At 40.8% G+C, this 20,312-nt stretch overlaps 1 protein-coding gene across 1 annotated transcript in view; it reads left to right on the top strand.

Moving 5' to 3' along the window:
* Positions 1-956: 956 nt before the first annotated feature.
* The window catches only part of fer1l6 (fer-1 like family member 6), a 36,643-nt gene continuing 17,287 nt past the window's right edge, over positions 957-20,312 (top strand). The window contains exons 1-30 of the mRNA XM_052082950.1: positions 957-1,171; positions 2,378-2,463; positions 5,072-5,183; positions 5,596-5,650; positions 5,822-5,953; positions 6,069-6,131; positions 6,223-6,301; positions 7,195-7,351; positions 7,507-7,693; positions 8,217-8,318; positions 9,060-9,150; positions 9,227-9,341; positions 9,413-9,647; positions 9,745-9,853; positions 10,641-10,845; positions 11,262-11,382; positions 12,428-12,528; positions 12,612-12,714; positions 13,071-13,190; positions 13,261-13,413; positions 13,493-13,664; positions 14,085-14,209; positions 14,301-14,435; positions 14,612-14,761; positions 14,847-14,954; positions 15,086-15,148; positions 16,701-16,799; positions 16,898-17,105; positions 18,491-18,606; positions 18,698-18,817. Coding sequence (XP_051938910.1) covers positions 1,137-1,171; positions 2,378-2,463; positions 5,072-5,183; positions 5,596-5,650; positions 5,822-5,953; positions 6,069-6,131; positions 6,223-6,301; positions 7,195-7,351; positions 7,507-7,693; positions 8,217-8,318; positions 9,060-9,150; positions 9,227-9,341; positions 9,413-9,647; positions 9,745-9,853; positions 10,641-10,845; positions 11,262-11,382; positions 12,428-12,528; positions 12,612-12,714; positions 13,071-13,190; positions 13,261-13,413; positions 13,493-13,664; positions 14,085-14,209; positions 14,301-14,435; positions 14,612-14,761; positions 14,847-14,954; positions 15,086-15,148; positions 16,701-16,799; positions 16,898-17,105; positions 18,491-18,606; positions 18,698-18,817 — 3,657 coding nt within the window. The 5' untranslated portion in view covers positions 957-1,136. The remainder of the gene's footprint in view (positions 1,172-2,377; positions 2,464-5,071; positions 5,184-5,595; positions 5,651-5,821; positions 5,954-6,068; positions 6,132-6,222; positions 6,302-7,194; positions 7,352-7,506; positions 7,694-8,216; positions 8,319-9,059; positions 9,151-9,226; positions 9,342-9,412; positions 9,648-9,744; positions 9,854-10,640; positions 10,846-11,261; positions 11,383-12,427; positions 12,529-12,611; positions 12,715-13,070; positions 13,191-13,260; positions 13,414-13,492; positions 13,665-14,084; positions 14,210-14,300; positions 14,436-14,611; positions 14,762-14,846; positions 14,955-15,085; positions 15,149-16,700; positions 16,800-16,897; positions 17,106-18,490; positions 18,607-18,697; positions 18,818-20,312) is intronic.

The following is a 20,312-nucleotide window of genomic DNA, read 5'->3' as shown; positions in this document are numbered from 1 at the left end:
TGAGCTGGGCTGACTGCTTTGTTTACAAGAGGAGGGTTTGTTAACTCTGACAGTTTCTTACATCCTGGTCCCATGGTTACACCCACATGTAATTCCCTGCGTTGGTATTCAAACCATATGTTTTTTTGTTTAGTTTTAGGCCTCAAAAGGAAAACACTGTCATTTTGTGTCATACAATCATGGCATGATCGTAAATACTGACATTAATCTGTAAAAAAATTAATAAAATACGCCAATGATACTTTTGCATTTATTCTGCGATTGCATATTATCTATATTATCTATTAGCTATGCTAAAAACAAATTGTGTTTCAGAATAAGCAATTCAATTTAGTTCTAAAACAGAGGATACTGTAGACTTTGTCACTCTTAATCAAAGAGTTATGGGAACACATTTGGCTTCATCCATTGGGCAAACATAAGAAGCAATCATTCACTCAGGCAGACTTAACGTTTGTTCGTAAATGTCTCGTCGTGATGTAACTTTTGACATTGTGTCAGCCACATGATCAAGACGCCACCCAGCTGCTGATGCTGTCTGCAAACCTCCACCATTTGCAATCACGACCATGGATCCTGCACTCAGGTAAGAATCTGGCTAATTCATGAAACACGGTGGTCATTTTCATGTGTTGTCTACACTTGTGTATATATATATATATATATATATATATATATATATATATATATATATATATATATATATATATATATATATATATATATATATATATATATATCTTTCTTATATATATGATGTGTATATATATATATATATATATATACACATCACACAATAATATTTATTGTGTGTGATGCATGTGAGTCTCACAAGAAGGTGGGCAGGTCCTTGCGTTAAAATCACAATTGAACAACCCGAAATGTTTTGTTTGGCATGAGGAAGAGGTTTGACCAACACACTACGTGTAAATATAAAAGAGCAGCATGAAAGTCATTGAATTGGAGACCAGAACAAAAGGTGTCGAAGTTGGAAGGGTGTCCATCTAGGACGTCCTTTATATTGAGAGGAGCCATCCGGATCAGTTTGCATCAGTGTCATTGGGTTTTTTTGATTATTCAGCGGCGACCAAAAGTAATAAATTACGTGAAGGTTCTTTAGTTTGCTAGAGAACAAGATGGACACTATAGAAAGTCCTACAACACAACAACGGTGAGCAAATTTATTTTTTTGGGCTGCATATTTGTTCTAACCATGTATGAAAAGAACCAGAATGCAACTCAGGAGAGCACAGACCTCGAACCAAGGTTTAACAGTCCCAATTTGGATTATAAACCTCGTATGAAAAGAATTTGAAGTTTGTCAACGAGATGTCTGCGTTCGTCAAAGGGTACTGTGTATGTTTTATTGTTCTCTAAAATTAAAAAAAATGCAAATATAAACCAATTTTATTCACATATTTTCTTAGCCAATGAGGGGTTCTCCGTTAAATTACAGGCAAATCCTTTTTGTGCTATCTAAAAAAAAAAAAAATACCTACATTTTAAAACACAATATTTTGCAGTTTCACAATTGTTTTTTTACCCCAAGACGAAGATTGTATTTAAGTTGACAGAATATTGTTTTATTTATTTGTATTACATACTTTATAATGGGAGGTGGAAATTTTTTTCTGGACTATCAGTGTACAGACTGGTGAAAGTTCTTCTTTTCTACAATTTAAAATGTAAACATCTTCACCCTTCATACAGGTATTGAATATTCAATAATCCACAATCAGTCAATTAAAAAAAAAATAGGAAAGCCGAAGCTGGGATCAAACCCACAACCTCTGCACTGTGCGGCCGATGCGCTAACCACTCGGCTACCATGCCGAAAATCTAAATATTTTCCCGAAATTCCCGATGACCACCCCGCCCGTGCCTGGAAGACCAGAAGCAAAAGCATCACCAACCACCCAAACCTTCAAACACTGGGCAACCCGCTCTATCAACTGAGCTAAAACCACCAAGCAAGACCAACATGCTGTTGTTGTCCTGCCGGAAGCTGGTGACACCAGCAAGACAACCTGGGCGTCAGCAGACCTCACCAGCTCCTGAGAGGGCCCCAGCAACAGGCTGGCCCTACTGTGACTCTGTGGCTCAGTTCATAGCATGAGTTACCCAGTGACCGAAGGTTTGGCTGTTTGCTGTCTCGGCTGTTTTGTTTTGCATTTGCTGCTGGTCTTGCTGGTAGCACAAGAGCAGCACAAAAACGCAACTAAACCATCCTGGTCCATGCTGTTTTGTTTTGGGGGGTTTTTGCAGGGAATTTAATTGTATTTAATAACAGTATGATCTTGGTTTGGTTGCATTTGTATTAGATTGTGCAAGTACAAAGACATGGTTCAATTAGTAATTTGGTGTCTTCTGTGAGCAGAAAGGCGAAGCTGATGTTCGGCCTGAAAGGGAAGAAGAAGAAGAAAGTCCACTCAGACATGGTCCTGGCAAACAAGGCTGCTTTAGGTAAGTCCTCAGACACACACACCGAATGCAAATAAAACCATGCTAACATTAATCAATGTGAGTGTGTGTGTGTGTGTGTGTGTGTGTGTGTGTGTGTGTGTGTGTGTGGGTGTGTGTGTGTATGTGTGTGTGTGTGTGTGTGTGCGCAGCCAAGAGAAAGAGAGAGACTCACCTTTGTCAAACAGTCACATGTTCATATTCATGAAAGGTCACTTTTGTTTTTTTTCTCACCTCAGCTGAGCTGTATTTCTAGAACACTAGAAACAGCCACACCTGCATACAAAGTACCGTATTGGCCCGAATATAAGACGGCCCTGATTATAAGACGACCCCCTCTTTTTCAAGACTCAAGTTTGAAAAAATACTTTTTGAACATCAAATACATTTTTATACAGAAAATAATTACAGTACATCTAAAACAAATGATTATAAAAATATGTTTGAGAGAAAAAGCACCGTTATTTTGCCTCATTCAAATCACATTCGTAAATGAATGGCTTCTGGTTTTTGAAATGTAAATGACATCATAACTTCTCCTCAGCCGGTTAACCTGGCCGATCTTTGACCCACTTTTCTCCAGATTGTCACTACATTTCTCCATTTTCTGTTATCTCTTCTATTATTTTCTTCTCTTTTCCTTCTTACCGCTATTTTTATTTTTATTCGTCGTGGCAGGGGTTCACTTTGGCCTCGGGGGTCAAGTTCAGCATTTGCTTCATTCATATCTGGCGTCATCTAGTGTCGTGAATGGGTATAATGTCTAGACCCCGAATATAAGACGACCCCACTTCTTATTTCAATGCAAAAAACACTGTCTTATGTTCGGGCCAATACAGTACACAGAGCAAAAAAATATTCATCCAACAAAAACAGTCAAAACCATACAGTAGTGACAAAAAAACAAAACCAAATCTCATGCGGTGTCAAAAGCCAAAGAAGGAGTACAGTATTTGTTTTAAGACAAGTTTTAAAGATGAGCAGAGTGGTGGCTGGCCTAATGTATAGCAGGAAGGCATGGAGTACTGTTTCAAGCTCCTGTTGAATCACTGCTCAGTTTAAGACCCAAGTTCGAGACTGTTGATTTAGATAAGGCCCCAAGCCATAGTCTTGTAGAATGTACAAGGGCCAATTGGACCAAACACCATCACTTATTTTTCTCTTTATTGAAATTCAAGAAATTCTGTGCCATCTTAGCCTTGATTTCCTCCAGACAGGACAAAAGTGGCCTCAATAAGAAAGTGTGTTTGCTGGACATTTACCTGACAGTTGTCTGCATAGCAGTGAAAGGAAATGTCATGTTTTCTTAAGATGGAATGCAACTGCAGCAGATATATTGAAAACAGCAGAGGCCCCAGAATTGAACCCTGTGAATCACCATACAACAGTGGATGAATGTGAACTTTCACGTTTCAACACTCGCTTGTCTTTAATAGGTTTTCACAAGTTGTGCAGTTGCAATAATACTTTGTAAAAAAACATCTTTAAATTAGGGGTTCACTGACTACATATTGAGTCAGATTTCAATCTGCTATTATGTGTTGAAGTCGAGTCGAAGTTGGTTGCCATTAACCCTTTTAGGGACAGCGGTTACCAGAGTGGACAGCTTATCATCTTATTGGGTTACAGGGTGCATGAAAAGGGTTAAAAAATTTTAAGCACAGTGCAGCAGTCCCAACCTTTTTCACACCAAGAACCAGTTTCAGTTGAAAAACATTTTTGACGGACAAGTATGAAATACAAACAAAAACAGACGATTAAAAATACAAGTCTCCCATAACAATAAATGGTTTTCCTCAACGAGCCAGCTAGGTTCATTTTGTGTTCAACACTATGTATTGTTAGCCAGGACATTGAGCCAGGCATTTTGAATTTCTCTATTTCACTCTGTTTCTATTTCGCTTGTGTTTGAGGATACACTTTCATAATATTTTGCAAGTGACCGTGCAGGGTGCACATTTCACTGCTCCATAGAACGTATAGTCAGAGGGTACACATAAAAATGTTGGTGTGGTTCTCAAATGAGCACCAGAGGTGGTTGCTGAATGTGCTCCCCCCACCGCCCACCCTTCCTCCAACTCACTAAACTCATGGATGAACTTAAAGACTTTAAGGGTAAGTCAAACCCAAGATATTCTTTCCAATAATTTGTTCTACGCGTCTTCACAAGTCAAAACACTGCATTCTGATTCATATTGCGTTTGATGAATATGGGTTTAGCAGCAAAATTAATCTGTTTTAGCCATCTCAGGGGATGGCCAATTTGCCACTTTCTGTCAACTGACAATGACATCAAAGTTGCTCAGGGCTCAGGTAAAGAGCAATCAGAGCTCACCTGTTTTCTGTCGCCGAGCCATGTTCAGATCAGTGGAAAAATATTTGCACATTCTGCTCTCATTTGAGATTTACAGAATGTCCCAACTTCAATTGGGGTTTGTATATACAGTGTGCACATATATGATGTTGTGACTTGTGGCTGAAGTTTATGCAGCATACATATGTGAATATATGTATGTGTACTGTATGTACGTATATATATGTATGTCTATGTATATGCACATCGACTTTTATTTTTAATACTGTACATCATTTTTCCTTTTTATTGCAATAGACGGTGAAGGGGAGGTCAGTTCCGAAACATCTCAGTTGCCGGAGGACAAAAACGAGGATGATCAACATGGATTCTCGGCCATCAGAGCCAGAATCATGCCCAACACCAAAAGGTTCTTGTACATGGACTGTGTTTCGATTGATGTCACGCTTCGTTTTATTCTGATTTTATTTATGGGTATCACAATATCTCGATTTCATTGGAACGTGATTAGTATGATTTTGATTCATATTTTTTTTAATGGTGTGTGTGTGTGTGTGTGTGTGTGTGTGTGTGTGTCTGTGTGTGTGTCTGTTTGTGTATATATACTGTATGTATTTTTAAAAATTGTATATATACTGTATATACAGTATATATATATATAATATATATATATATATATATATATATATATATATATATATATATATATATATATGTATGTATGTATATGTATAATATATAAATTTTACACAGCAGTGAATCATACGACATGCTTTACTACTTGTTCAATATTCCTGTCATAATGTACCATCTTTTTCCAGGGCCAAACTCAAGACTCGCATTCAGGATAATGAAGAGAAACCGCAGAGCTTCCAGGTAAACACAACACACACATTTGTGTGTGTATACTGTGTGCAGTGTGAGTGTGCATTGTGTGTGTGAGTGTGTGTATGTGTGTATTGTATAGAGTGTACACTATCAGAGGCACATTAATTTAAACATGAATTACTGTGGTTGAATGTACTTCATGTATTTTTGTGTGTGCAGATTGCAATTAACATCACAGAAGCCAAGCAGCTGGTTGGTGAAAATATCGACCCCAGTGTCATAATTGAGATTGGCGACGAAAAGAAACAAACAACAGTCAAAGAGGGAACCAACGCTCCCTTTTACAATGAGGTGGGAGGATGAACAAAGTTAAATGACAAAAGGAACACTGCAAATGGAATAGGAATGAACATTCAGATCAAGTGTGAGTCGTGTAATGGAGCCATCCCTCCTTTCTTGCTTTCAGTATTTTGTGTTTGACTTCTTTGCCTACAAAGAGATCTTCTTCGACAAAGTCATCAGGCTGACGGTGAGTTCAAACACGTCAGATAAAGGTAGATTTAATGGTTTTGTCAGACGCTTGAACGCCTCATGGTTGTTTTCCTCTTTCGATTTGCAAGGTGATGCACTCCAAGATGTTGAGGAGCTTCTGCATCGGCTCCTTCAAGCTGGACGTGTGGACAGTCTACAAACAACCAGGTGGACATTATGGCAATGTTGCATGTTGTCGCTTACGTTATCTTACAAATGCAACTGGTTGGTAAATGTTGATATTGTGGCAGTCCAACTACCCCAAACCAAAGATCAAGATCGATAAAAAATGAGTAATGAAAATAATTAAAGTTCCATGACAAAACAAGGGCGGCCCGGTAGTCCAGTGGTTAGCACGTCGGCTTCACAGTGCAGAGGTACCGGGTTCGATTCCAGCTCCGGCCTCCCTGTGTGGAGTTTGCATGTTCTCCCCAGGCCTCCGTGGGTTTTCTCCGGGTACTCCGGTTTCCTCCCACATTTCAAAAAAATATGCATGGCAGGCTGATTGAACACTCTAAATTGTCCCTAGGTGTGGATGGGAGCGTGGATGGTTGTTTGTCTCTGTGTGCCCTGCTGGCAACCGATTCAGGGTGCCCCCCGCCTACTGGCCGAATACGGCTGGGATAGGCTCCAGCACCCTCCGCGACCCTACTGAGAATCAAGCGGCTCGGAAGATGAATGAATGAATGACAAAACAAGAGCGACTGAATAATATCGAGAAGTCTAGAAAAAAAAACACTCAAAGCACAACAGCGAGCAAGGTCAATAATCCGACAAGCAACTTGGCAGCTTGGCAGTCCTAAAATACTTGGCAGGCTTCATCGGGAAATGTGGAACAAGTGCGCCTTTTCCCTCCAGCTGGAACCGAAAACAAAACAGACAGACATGACAATCGATACCTGATGTGGCTATGCATTTTATCGACAAACACATTGGGACATATTCTAACTCAAAGAAGTAAAAAAATGCAAGAATGAGGCATTTTCTATTTCTTCTGGTCCACACAATGTGTCAGATTAATACCGGCTTTCCTTGACATGCTTTTTATTTTTCTATTTGAGGTCACCAATTCATCAACAAGTGGGCAATGCTGACGGTCCCTGGTGACATCAGCACAGGGTGCAAAGGTTACGTCAAGTGTGACATTAGTGTCTCGGCAAAGGGTGATGCCATGCAGCCCGGGATGAAAGCCAGTGATGCAGAGGAACAAATAGAAAAGTATGTAGTCAAGTTTTATTAATGTTCTAGTTTTGTTGTTGTTGTTGTTGTTTTGTTTTGTTTTGTTTTTGGTCTCGCTTGGGCTCAATGTCAGTTATCTCTTTACAAGCAAATGAACCTCTGTTGTTTTTACATATTTAAAATGCTTTGACTAGGAACCTCTTGATACCAGAAGGATTCCCGTCAGAACGTCCCTGGGCTCGTTTTTCTGTGAAGGTGTATCGAGCGGAAGGTCTTCCTCGCAACAACTCCAGCATCATGGCCAATGTCACGAAGGCTTTCATTGGAGACAACACAGCACTCATAGACCCGTTCGTGGTTGTTAGCTTCTTCAAACAAATGGTGGGGTTGTGTGTAGATCACGGTTAATATTGTTCACGGAAACTATTGGAATAACTCAAATTAGTTTTCAGTGTTGATATTAAATGTATTTATTTTGGAATTACTCTTTGGTTGTATAGAACAAGAAAGTTTGAGGAGGTGTTTGAATTGTATTTTACTTTGTTCCACAATATGTAATGTGACCTTTTTTTTAAATCATGCACTCAACAAATACTCCACAACTATACAGTAAAAAAATAAAAATAAATAAAACTAATACTCAAACTAATTAAAAAAATCAATTAAAACCTAGCAAAAAAACAAACATAAAAAACTAATGGTTAAAAAAATAACAATAAAAACACATTTAAAAATTCTTAAAACTAATTAAAATTACACGAATTTAAAAAACAGTCAAAACAAAAGAAAAAGTATATCGAAATATCCCAAACTTATATCCCCAGTGAATACCTTCCTCGAAAAACAGCCTCGACTCATATAACACATAACAGATCCCAGCTCTTCTCTGTCTCTCACCTCTAAGGGGCGCACGTCCACGCAGAAGTCCAACGCAGATCCAGTGTGGAATGAACAAATCGTCTTCACAGAGATGTTTCCTCCTCTGTGCCAGAGGATGAAGATCCAGGTCTGAAAGCTTCTGCCTTCCAATCCATATGTTTTGGAATTTGTATGTAGAGAACAGCGGGTCTCTCTGATGTTGTACACCTTGGTTTGGCATTTGTTTCGACAGTTGAGTAAATCAGTGCAACAACTGAGCAACTCCACTTGACAGTATACCATCTCAGTTCGGCAAAATCAACACTTTTGTTCAACATTTGACCTATTGGGTTAGGTAGCAGAGCACGTCTGTTCAGCGCATCAGAAATTGGGTTAGACAGTTAAATGGGTTTGACAGTTTAATGATGCAGTTTGATGGTGGAGCAAATAGGTTCACCGATTGAGCAACTATTGTACTGTTCCGATACTTCATTTGATGGTTAAAGTTCATTGGTTCGGCAATTAAATTCTGTGGTTTAAGATTTCTATTGGACATTTCTGAATTTTAGGCTAAGTGAAATTACGCAACTCAGGTTTGATGGTTAGAACTTATAGCTGGAAGGGCGGATGAAAAGTCGAACAATTCTCTCAACAGAAGGGCAAATCAGTTTGACGAGTCTAAATTTTTGGCCAAATGGTTTGTCGTTGAGCAACTTAGTGAAGTAGTTTGCCAATTCTGTCCATGAATTTTACAGCTCAGTGACGTTTGATTGAGAGACTCAGTTCAACAGGCGTGCCAACTGACGGTTTATGCAACTCGAATGTTGAAACCGTTAAAGGTCCAAGCGTCCGTCGTACATGTTTTTATCCAAAACGTGTTTCCTCATAGGTTTGGGATGAAGGAAGTGTGAGTAACGTTGCCATAGGAACCCATTACTTTGACCTGAGGCGCATCTCTAATGAGCAAGATGGCGACAGAGGTAAGGCAGTGGGTTTGAGTTTCGCGATGTAGGAACTTTTTGCTGAAATATAACCCTAGTCCTGATGTTTCGACAGGATTTTTGCCAACTTTTGGTCCCGCGTGGATTAACTTGTATGGCTCCGTCAGAAACTCTCTGGGTGACGACACAGCCGAACTTAACGAGGGCATTGGAGAGGGAGTGTCTTATCGGTTTGTTAAAAATATTGGTGATTAGGAGAATAAAGAAACAACCAATCAAGTAGATAAATTCCTGCCTCCAGGGGGCGTGTCTTTTTAGAGTTGGCGGTGGAGATCCTATCAGGCGGGACAGGCCCAGAGTCCAAACTTGCCCGAATGGTGAAGCCCATAAGAGATGCAAAGGCAGTAAAAGCCGGAGGGAAGGACGGTAAGACCCCAGCGGGTGGAGGAGTAGCCGGGGGGACATCTGGAGGTACAGCTGATGACGACAAAGGGAAAGCGGTTGCGGAGGTTCTACCTGTGGAATGTCCGCCAACAGTAAGAAAACCATTCCTGACAGGTCATTCAAAGCAAAGTATTGTTAAGGGGAGGGAGCAGATGATTCAAGATGTCTGGTTATTTTATTTTTTTATAGATTAATACTGAGAACAGAGAGAATTTCCTGCTCTTTGGGGCCTTGTTTGAAGCCACCATGATTGACAGAAAGATTGGAGACAAGCCTGTAACATTTGAGTTCTCACTGGGTAAGTGAAGCAATACACCATATAATATTGCATACGGGCGGCCTGGTGCTCAAGTTGTTAGCGCATCGACCTCACAATGCAGAGGTACAGGGTTCTATTCCAGCTCCAGCCTCCCTGTGTGGAGTTCTGTGTGTGTGTGTTCTCCCTGTGCCTGCGTGGATTTTCTCCGGGTACTCTGGATTCCTCCCACATTGATTGAATGCTGATTGAACAGAGGTTTGAGTATATTACATTAAATCATCTGTATCAAATTTGATACTGCAGGTTTGAAATATGATTTTCCCCAAATTATCATTTTCAGATGTAATCTACATAATGCTTATTTATCAATGTGATGTGACAAATATCTAAAACAACATGATATGGCAAAAACATTTTTGTGGATTTTATTATAAGGGTTAATGAACATCTCAGTTCCCCAAAATCAGATTTTTCTGGCTATTCCTTGATGGGTCAGGCATTACAGGGTTAAGAACAGTGCAAATAACATTTTACTTCATCACCAGTACCAATATTCACAAGCAGTATGCAATCTGAAAAATTGGATTTAAACCTTTTCTTCAACAAGTGATGGTCAATTGTATCAAGGTATGTACAAATAAAAAAAACTTTGCTTCAATAACAAGGAGGTCATTTCTAACTTTCATCAGTGCTTTCTCAGTTATCGGATTGTATGTGGCCAGGTTGTGCCATTTGGTTTGCAGCTTCAATTATTGTTATTAGTTGTGTATTTGTGGTTGAAATAGTGGTCAGTGGTCATGTGTCTTTGCTATATTTTGTTGCCAAGGGAATTGCGGTAACGTGCAGGAGCCTATGGGCCAGCCCGGCCTGAGCACCCCAAGTCCCGCGCTCAGCCGCAGGAGGCAGGCACAAGATTTCTCAGACAGGACCCTCGCTTCCTCCCCACTGTTACCCAGAGAATCTCAAGACCCCAGCAGGACCTCGAAGTCCACCACACGTCCCCAGAAACCGCTCCTCGTCGAAGGAAACAGGTGAATGCTGTAATGAAGAAAAACTTCTAATTCAGAGAGTGCATCAAAAGAATATCACTGGCAAAATAGGTGATTTGAAACTGAATGTTAATTGCCAGTACATGCCAAGGAATTAAGAAGGTACTTTCAACAGATGACCTATCAAGCATAAAAACAACACTCGATAATAAATGCTGCAAAATTGTAGAGTAGATTTTTTTTTAAGTCATTTTTCTTTCTTCACTTTAGAGAAACAATGCGCATTTGTAAATATAAAATGCTTTTTGAAAAGACAGTTGGACAGCGTGAGGACCAGCTGAGTATCATGAAATCCAGTTTTCAGCTACAGGCTGCAGCAGAGCACCGGCCACTCCACTTTCAGATAGATCGATCGAGCGATAAAACTGTCTGTTTATGTGCATGCTTCTATACTGTAGGTACTACATGTATTTGCCTCTGGAGAAACAGAAGCCGTGCATCAATGTGTTGAGTCAATGGGAGGACAGAACCTATCGGCTGTACAATTCCAACATGCTGGAGAACATAGCAGCCCTGTTTGTATGTGCGCACACACAAACAAACGCCTTCATGTTGTACGACCCTTCTTCTTTTCCTTTCGACTTTTCCCTTCAGGGGTCGCCACAGCGAGTCAGTTGCCTCCATCTAACCCTGTTTTGTGCATCCTTTTCTCTCACACCAGCTACTTTCACTACATCCATAAACCTTCTCTTTGGTCTTCCTCTCGGTCTCCTGCCTGGCAGTTCAAGACTCAGCATCCTTCCCCCAATATATTCATCCTCTCTCCTCTGAACATGTCCAAACCATCTCAATCTGGCCTCTCTGACTTTCTCTCCAAAACCTCTAACATGAGTTGTCCCTCTGATGCACTCATCCCTGACCCTATCCAACCTGGTCACTCCCAAAGAGAACCTCAACATCTTAATCTCTACTACCTCCAGCTCTGTCTCCTGTCTTTTCTTCAGTGGCACTGTCTCCAGTCCAAACTGCATGCGTGGTCTCATCGCAGTTTTACACACCTTTGCTTTCATCTTATCTGACACTTCTATCACACATCACACTTAACACTTTTCTCCAGCTGTTGCAGCCTGCTTAGTAAACCCTTCTTCACCTCTTTTCCACACTGGCCATTGACCTGGACACTTGACCCCAAGTACTTAAAATATTCATGTTGTACAACCATTAGGGGGCGGGCCGGTAGTCCAGTGGTTAGCACGTCGGCTTCACAGTGCAGAGGAACTGGGTTCTATTCCAGCTCCGGCCTCCCTGTGTGGTGTTTGCATGTTCTCCCCGGGCCTGCGTGGGTTTTCTCCGGGTGCTCCGGTTTCCTCCCACATTCCAAAAACATACATGGCAGGCTGATTGGATGCTCTAAATTGTCCGTAGGTGTGAGTGTGCGCGTGGATGGTTGTTCGTCTCTGTGTGCCCTGCGATTGGCTGGCAACTGATTCAAGGTGTCCCCCGCCTACTGCCCGAAGACGGCTGGGATAGGCTCCAGCACCCCCGCGACCCTAGTGAGGATCAAGCGGTTCGGAGACTGGATGGATGGACAACCATTAGGTCAGATATTTTTTCGAACTTACAGGAGGAAGGCGTGACCAAGGCAGCTGAACTCCACAGGAAGTCGTATCCCGGGGCCGAGCAGACACTAAAAACAACAGTCAAAGAGTTTTGCATCGATGCCAGGTATTCAAATCGATCACGGGGGTGTGAAGAGTGTAAACGTTAACCTCTCTCAAAGTGGTCCATAAAGCATTGTGCCTTTGCAGGCGTTTCATTGTGGCGGCGGAGGCCAAGTTGAAGGCTCAGTTAAAGGTCAACTGCCTGACGCAACTGGACAGGAAACGCCTCTCAATGTGCAAACAAGAACTGGTGGGAGAAAACAAAATACTCACAGAAGAAAAATAGGCACAGTGCCACTTAAAATGAATAAAAAGAATGCAACCCCTAAGATCAAACATGACACAGTGCTTCCCTAATCTGAAGTTGAGCCAATTGCTAATGCCAATTATTTAGATTCTGAGTGGTCATACATGTAAAAAGATGACCATGATAAAATATAAGGAAAAAAAGTCATCAGTAATTGATTTTGATAACGATTCGCAACTCACACATTTTATCTCTTTTAACACCCACTTTCGTAACAAGAGTCACGCAAAGAAAAAGACATGCATAGATGTCTAGCTGAGGTCTTAGCTTCAGGTCTTTCCGATATGTGCATGTTGCAGGAAAGTATGATCGGAGATGCTCAGTCGCTGGTCGAGAGGAAGAGGAAGTCAGGTGGAGTGAAAGAAGAGCTCCAGGATGCTACCAAACTCACGCAGAAACTACGCTTTCTGGTGGAGGAGGTACAGAATGCACGCTTTCACAAATGACAACAATGACCAGGTGTTTTCATATCATATCTGTGACACGTAGCCTCAACACACGGTGCCAGATATCTTCGTGTGGTTGTTGAGCAACAACAAGCGCGTCGCATACTCTCGGCTCCCGGCCAGAGATGTTGTCTTCTGCAGTCGTCAGGAGGCTCGAGGAGTCCACTGTGGAAAGATAGTAACGCTCTTCCTCAAGGTAGGAAACGTACATGCAGAAAGTCAAGCAATCTCGGCCAAAGACAATCACACGTGCATGTTTGCGGCTATATCGGCAGCCTCCGGGCAACCGTGCGACAGGCTTTTCTGTGCAAGCCAAAGTGGATGTATATTTGTGGTTCGGATCCTGCGCGGACTCCGCACACATGCTGGATGACCTGCCTGAAGGATTCAGCGCTGTCGCTGGGGGCACTGACGCCAAAAGCCCCCCCACTCACTTGACATGTACAGGTGAGAAAGAGACATAGTATTACGTTGTATTATGACACTGGTCAACAAATTTTAATCAGAGATAGCTTCATGTGTCCCGAAATGTATTTTTGATGCTGATTTAACCCTTTTGGGGACAGCGGTTACTACAGTGGATAGTAACCGCTACTAATAAGTACTAATAAGTACAGTGGATGTTATCGGGTTGCAGGATGCATGAAGGGGTTGAATTATTGATAATATTGTTTATTTTATCAGGCATATTGAGAATGAGACGAGATTTATTTGTATAATTTCAGACTGACACAAGCTCGGGTTTTTGGGCCTTGCTGGAGATCTTCACTCTCCTGAGTGACATTATCGTGTATAACTTCTGTTTTTCTTCTTTGCTGTTCATTTGCACACGGGTGCGCATGTATGCGTGTGTGTTTCTGTGTGCAGAGCAGCATCAGTTCCAGTTACGGTGTCACATGTATCAAGCTCGCGGGTTGATTGCAGCCGACAACTCTGGCCTTTCTGACCCTTTTGCCCGGGTCACATACTTGTCACACAGCCAGACCACAAACGTAAATAAGAGAAATAACATATTTGTACATTCTGCGGCTTCAGCTGTTGTTCGCAGTGTGTATATTTGTGTTTCTTTGCTGTGCACATCAGGTGATCAGTCAGACTCTCAGCCCCACATGGAATCAGTCCTTGCAAATGAGTCATATCGTACTGAGCGGAGATCTTCAACACATCCAAGAGGAGCCACCAAGACTCGTCATTGAAGTTTATGATGACGATGCACTGGTAAGAAAAATCGACTTAGCTTTGATACCGTAAATAGAAAATAGATGATGCGTCACACATATCAGACAGGTGCAATACCAAACATACTACAACGAGAAAAATCATAAATCTAAATGTCTAAGGTAGGAAGCAATAATTGGTTTGAAAGGATTTTGTTTCACAAATGCCATGTGCAGGGCAAGGCAGAGTATTTGGGAGCCACAGTGGCTTTACCTGAAGTCCGCCTGCTCTCCGAGTCCTACACACCACCTACACTGCAGTACAGCCCGCTGCACTATGCCAGCCAATCGGGTGGGGAGCTGCTGGCGGCCTTCGAGCTGGTGCAGGTCAGCAGATGTGCCTTTTGCTGTTGTTTCTTCACAGCATTGTTTGAAAATGAGCCGACAGCAAGTTGCGGTTGTCCAAGTGTAGGTTCCCATGTCTGGAGAGCTGAGTCTTCCTCCATTGGAGGAACAAGAAGGAGGCATCTACACAGTGCCTGAAAACATCAGACCTGTTCTCAGTACATACAGGCTAGAGGTGTGTGTGTTTTCTCAAAACAATTCTTTAAAACAGCAAAATATTGCCTCATCAAATTACATCAAATAATATCATCCAAACATTACATACAATTCATCAAGTAAATATGACTCTCTGTATCTTTCCGCCAGGTGTTATTTTGGGGTCTACGAGAGCTAAAGAAGGTTCAGTTACTGTCTGTTGATCGCCCTCAGGTATGCACAAATTACCCATTTTAAAACATGGATATATAGTTCTATCTATTCATTATATCCATTCATTATATTATAACATTTTTGTCTATTATATATTCATATTTGCTGTATTAAAAATTGTTATTATAGTTTGTATCAGGGATAGGTAACTTGCAGTCACACTCGGATTGGCCTATTCATTTGTTAAAAATATAGAATGGGGGCATGTTAATTTTGTACAAAATTTGTATTTGAGTTTTATCAGCATTTTTTAGAGAATTTTTTGGGGAGCGGGGGCGGGGGGTTATAAAAGTATCCAAAGCCCGAAGCATATCAGTGTCTGTCTATATGTGTATTTTCATGATTTGTAGAGCGTAGGGATTCCACTGTCTAGCTTGAAGTTGTAAGATCACCATTCACCACTAGATTGCTAATGCTATATTTTATATTGCACTTTCTGAAACATTTATTTTGTGCAATGAAACACTTTGTTTTTTTTCTTACCCCCACCCAATTTTGCTGCAGTAGACTGTAAATTTCCCCAGTGTGGGACAAATAAAGGTGATCTTATCTTAGATGAAAGACATGACTTAGATGCACTTGCACCGGGTCTTGTAATGCCCTCTACACCGAAGAATATTTTTGGTGGGTTTGAAATGACATACCAGACAAGCATGTAGTACTATAGTAGCCGAATAATATTTATTTATTACTTATTTATATTTTGAGTGAGTTCATCTTTGTGAATAAAGGCCCAAAAGTAGTTGTTAATGTTGGATTGCTGCTCAGCAATTTGGTGCCGTCCTTGAATAGTATTTTTTTTTTCATTATAACCCTCTGCACTGGAAAAACAAAAAGCCATGTATGTGGATTTTTCATGATTGTTCAAACCCTTTTTTGTTTTTCTTTTATTTATGTCCATATTTAAAATGCCACTTTTGTCGTACACTGCTGAAAAATTGTGGCCACTTCCATTTTTAAGTTGCTCATTTCATACTGTATTTTGTTTATTCATTCATTCATTCATTCATCTTCCGTACCGCTTGATCCTCACTAGGGTCGCGGGGGGTGCTGGAGCCCATCCCAGCCGTCTCCGGGCAGTAGGCGGGGGACACCCTGAATCGGTTGCCAGCCAATCGCAGGGCACACATAGACGAACAACCATCCACGCTCACACTCACACCTAGGGACAATTTAGAGTGTTCAATCAGCCTGCCATGCATATTTTTGGAATGTGGGAGGAAACCGGAGTACCCGGAGAAAACCCACGCAGGCCCGGGGAGAACATGCAAACTCCACACAGGGAGGCCGGAGCTGGAATCGAACCCGGTACCTCTGCACTGTGAAGCCGACGTGCTAACCACTGGACTACCGGGCCGCCGTATTTTGTTTATATTATATATTATAATATTCATATGAATATTTATTTTTTATATCTTAAAATAAGCATTTTATTTTAACATGCAGTTTAACAATGTCCCAATGACACTAAAAAATAGTTTTTGAACACAATGTATTAAAAAATAAATGTGAGTAAAATAAAAAATAAATAAAAGTAAAATTGTGTTTGCAGGTGTTCATAGAATGCGCTGGAAAAACGTTGCGTTCTTCTGTCATTCAACGGTATAAGTCCAACCCCAACTTCACCACCCTGGTTGACACCATTGAGCTGGTCCGTAGAGTTTTCATCTTTCTTTTTCCCCAGATGTTTCCATGAGTTTATTCTCTGTAAAGAAACAATTCCCGCAATTCCTTTTTCTCCTCTCGTAGGAGTTACCGGAGAATGAGCATCTCCACCCGCCGCTCAGCATCACCGTTGTCGACTGGAGGGCTTTTGGTCGCAGCACGCTGGTTGGAAACCACGTCGTCAACAACCTGATGACCCTTAAATACATCGCTCCCCCAGCCCAGCCTCCCTCCACACAGACGCACACGCCACCTGCAGTCACGGACACCCCAGGACCTCAAAAAACTGATGGTAATGTTACGTATGGAAAATAAAGTTTTACAACTCTTATATTGCATTTGTTATATATTTATTTAGTTTTTTCCGTCTCGGTTTTGTGTTTGTTGTACTTTTAGTCACTAATGATTTATATACATTTACATCCATTTACAATCTACGATCTTATTATTTTACGTTTTCCATTTTGTTAGATATTTAAATGTGTTGTTGTTTGTGTATACAGTGTGTGTTTATATATATTGTATTTTGCTGATGTTTTATTTGTTCTGTAAGGCGCTTTGTCACAGCTTCAGCTACTTTGAAAGCGCTATATAAATAAAGTTGAGTTGCATAATGTATTTTTCTGTAATCGCTTATATATACAGGAGAAAAAATATATTGTCAGTGGTACTTACGAACGTCTCTTAATACAATATATTCTAGTTACGAAACGCTTCAACTGGTAGATATTGCCTCTTGTTACGAAATAAATTTCAAGATACGAAAGGTAAAAATACAGTATGGGTTGCTACTCGCAGCTCCGAGTTTCCTGAATGCAGCATACTCATACCAGGATGATGCTACTACCGGGCATCATCCTGGCATCCCATTGGCTAAGAGTGGCACTTTAGCCAATGGATTTGGATTTGGATGGTATGTGGATTTATGTTGATTGTTGAGAGATAGAGATGTGTCTTTGTGCTATCCTGGTCATTCGCCCCTGTGGCCATGAGGCATTCAGAAGGTTTTACACAAATGTGAATCACCCAGAAAAAGTATTCACCAGTCGGGCGATCGCTCACTATGCTCATGTTTGCCCTGGACAATTTCGAAACCGACAAAAGCAAACGTCCTTGGATCAGTTCTTTACAAAACGCCAGGGGGGAAAAATGCTTCTGAGAGAGAACATGCACTAAAGAGGGCAAAAAACAATGAGGATGCAGTTAAAAGTTAAATGACCATCATTTTTATTCATTAATCTATTAATGAATTAACTAATTAATTAACTCATTAATCTATTAACAAATTTAATCTTGCACTGAAGAAATTTCTTCCAGAACCAATTAATTTTGTAAGTAGAGGTGCTACTGTGTATATCTTATAATAAGTGTGTGTGCGTGCGTTTATGTATTTACCTCTGCCATCCTAACTTCTTATTTCTTAATCTGTATTTACTGTAAAGTATATATTTTAGCTTACGTTTTTATATCACCATGTGTATTTTACTGTATTTACCTTTTGGTTGTTAGTTTTGAATGTTAGCATTATGCACCAACTTCTAAGTTGCATATATTTTCATTTTGTTACAAATATTATTTTAGAAATCCATTATGATATGATATGAATAAATTGCTTTTTTTTGGGGGGGGGGGCAGGGATGGTATCATCAACTCTGATTTGTCTTTTGTCAACCACAGAATCTTGGCAGCCTGCTACAGAGACAAGCTCCACTGTGGCATCAGCAACCACCTCCGACGTTGCTATCGCAGTTGAGGAACCGACCTCTGAAAAGACAGCACCCAAAAGAAAAAAGGTGAAAAAAGTGACCTAGATGATGCATGGGTATTATAGCTTGGCTCATTATGTTGATATCCATGATATTTTTGTGTTTGTATGGAATGTAGGATAGCCACAGAAAGAGCATCCATCGTTCCTCCAAGCGAAGAAGGCGGACCATTGCAGACGAGTCAGCAGAGTGCGTCATTGACTGGTGGTCCAAGTATTATGCGTCTGTAGAGAAACAGGTATAATGAACCCCCAATATTCACAGATAGGGAATTCAGTCTTTTCTTTTTGGGGGGAGGGAGAATCTCTCTTCCCTTATTCACAATGCAATTATTTGCTGTTTATTGCTCAACTTACAGCAAAGAAAGTATGACTTATGATATTTGAACCATGACATTTTATATCAACTGTACACCTTCACTTGATGCTCTTCCTGTCAAGCACATCTTTGATCAGGGATGGGCAACTGCCAACCCGCGGGCTGCATCTCACTTTGAGTGGCTCCTTGAATAATTAATTTTTTAAAAATTCAGACAACCCCCCCCCCCCCCAAATTCTTCAAAAATGCTTTTAATCATTCAAATGATTGGAAATGGAGAGGAAAAAAATTGTGGAAAACCGGGGAAAATCTAAAATATGGACAGATCTTGAACAAAAAGGGGAAAAAACTGTCTTTGATTATGCGAAATTGCACCTGCCAAACTGCTAATATGTAAAAGTCGACTGTAGTTTAAAGTTGTAGTATCATCATTCACCACTAGTGACTAGTGGTGAATGATACATACATGGCCTAGACCGGGTCTTTATGCAGCCTTACACTACAACATGAGTGAACCTAATGGGTTTTTTTGTGGATTTGGAATGATATGCAGGACCAACGTAGTACCTCAATAATACGACAATTTTGAGTTCATTTTTTTTTTTGTAAAAACGTGGACAAAATAAATTCTAGAAATAAGTTTGAGCCATTCATGTTGTTTTCTTGCTAAGCAGTTTTGTGCCTTGAATTGTCTTTTTTTCCCAAAGATCCCTGGATGTTTTTCTTTTACTTTTTGTAGTATGTTATTCTTTTATCGTTTGCTTCAAAGCCCTTGTTGGGTTAGCAGGGGTCGGGAACCCATTATGTTGAAAGAGCCATTGTGGTATATGGTTTTTGCTGCTTCGCTGGTCTTCAAAAAACACTCGGTGATCGGTGGCTGTTTCCCGACGAATGAGCACTTCAGGGACCACGGCTGATTGGGAAAAGATTTTATTCAACCAATGTCAGAGTGAAGTCTTTCCAAAAAGTTGAGTGGCCCAAGGCATGGATGTAAAAAAGCCCCCCCACCCCTGTCAGGCCCGTATCTTTTATACCTGGTAAGGAGCTGATGTCATGGCTTTGTGCACCAGCTGCGGTTTTCAATCTACTAGTTTACTTCAGTCTCTAAAAAGGAGATCTTGACCTGCGCTGTTGGTGATGGACGGCAACAGCCACTTTACCTTATTATAGGATTGCACACATTGCTGAAACTGAGTTCTCCCTGACCAGCAAATATAGAATAGAATCGTGTCACTGACGCCAGGTGGACATTCTAAGGCCACCGACAGGAATAGAGAGGGAATTCCAAATTACACTTCACCATATAGGACAAAAAAAAAAAAACTAAACAAATATGTCTGGAGCCGCAAAAAAATAAAAGTTTTCTCTTCCTAGTGTCAGTGAAATGATCATTAATTTTCGTTTTGTCTTTGAAT

Source organism: Hippocampus zosterae, chromosome 12, assembly GCF_025434085.1.
Source record: "Hippocampus zosterae strain Florida chromosome 12, ASM2543408v3, whole genome shotgun sequence".
In the NCBI taxonomy this organism is placed as follows: domain Eukaryota; kingdom Metazoa; phylum Chordata; class Actinopteri; order Syngnathiformes; family Syngnathidae; genus Hippocampus; species Hippocampus zosterae.
This window is presented reverse-complemented; position numbering and strand designations above follow the sequence as displayed.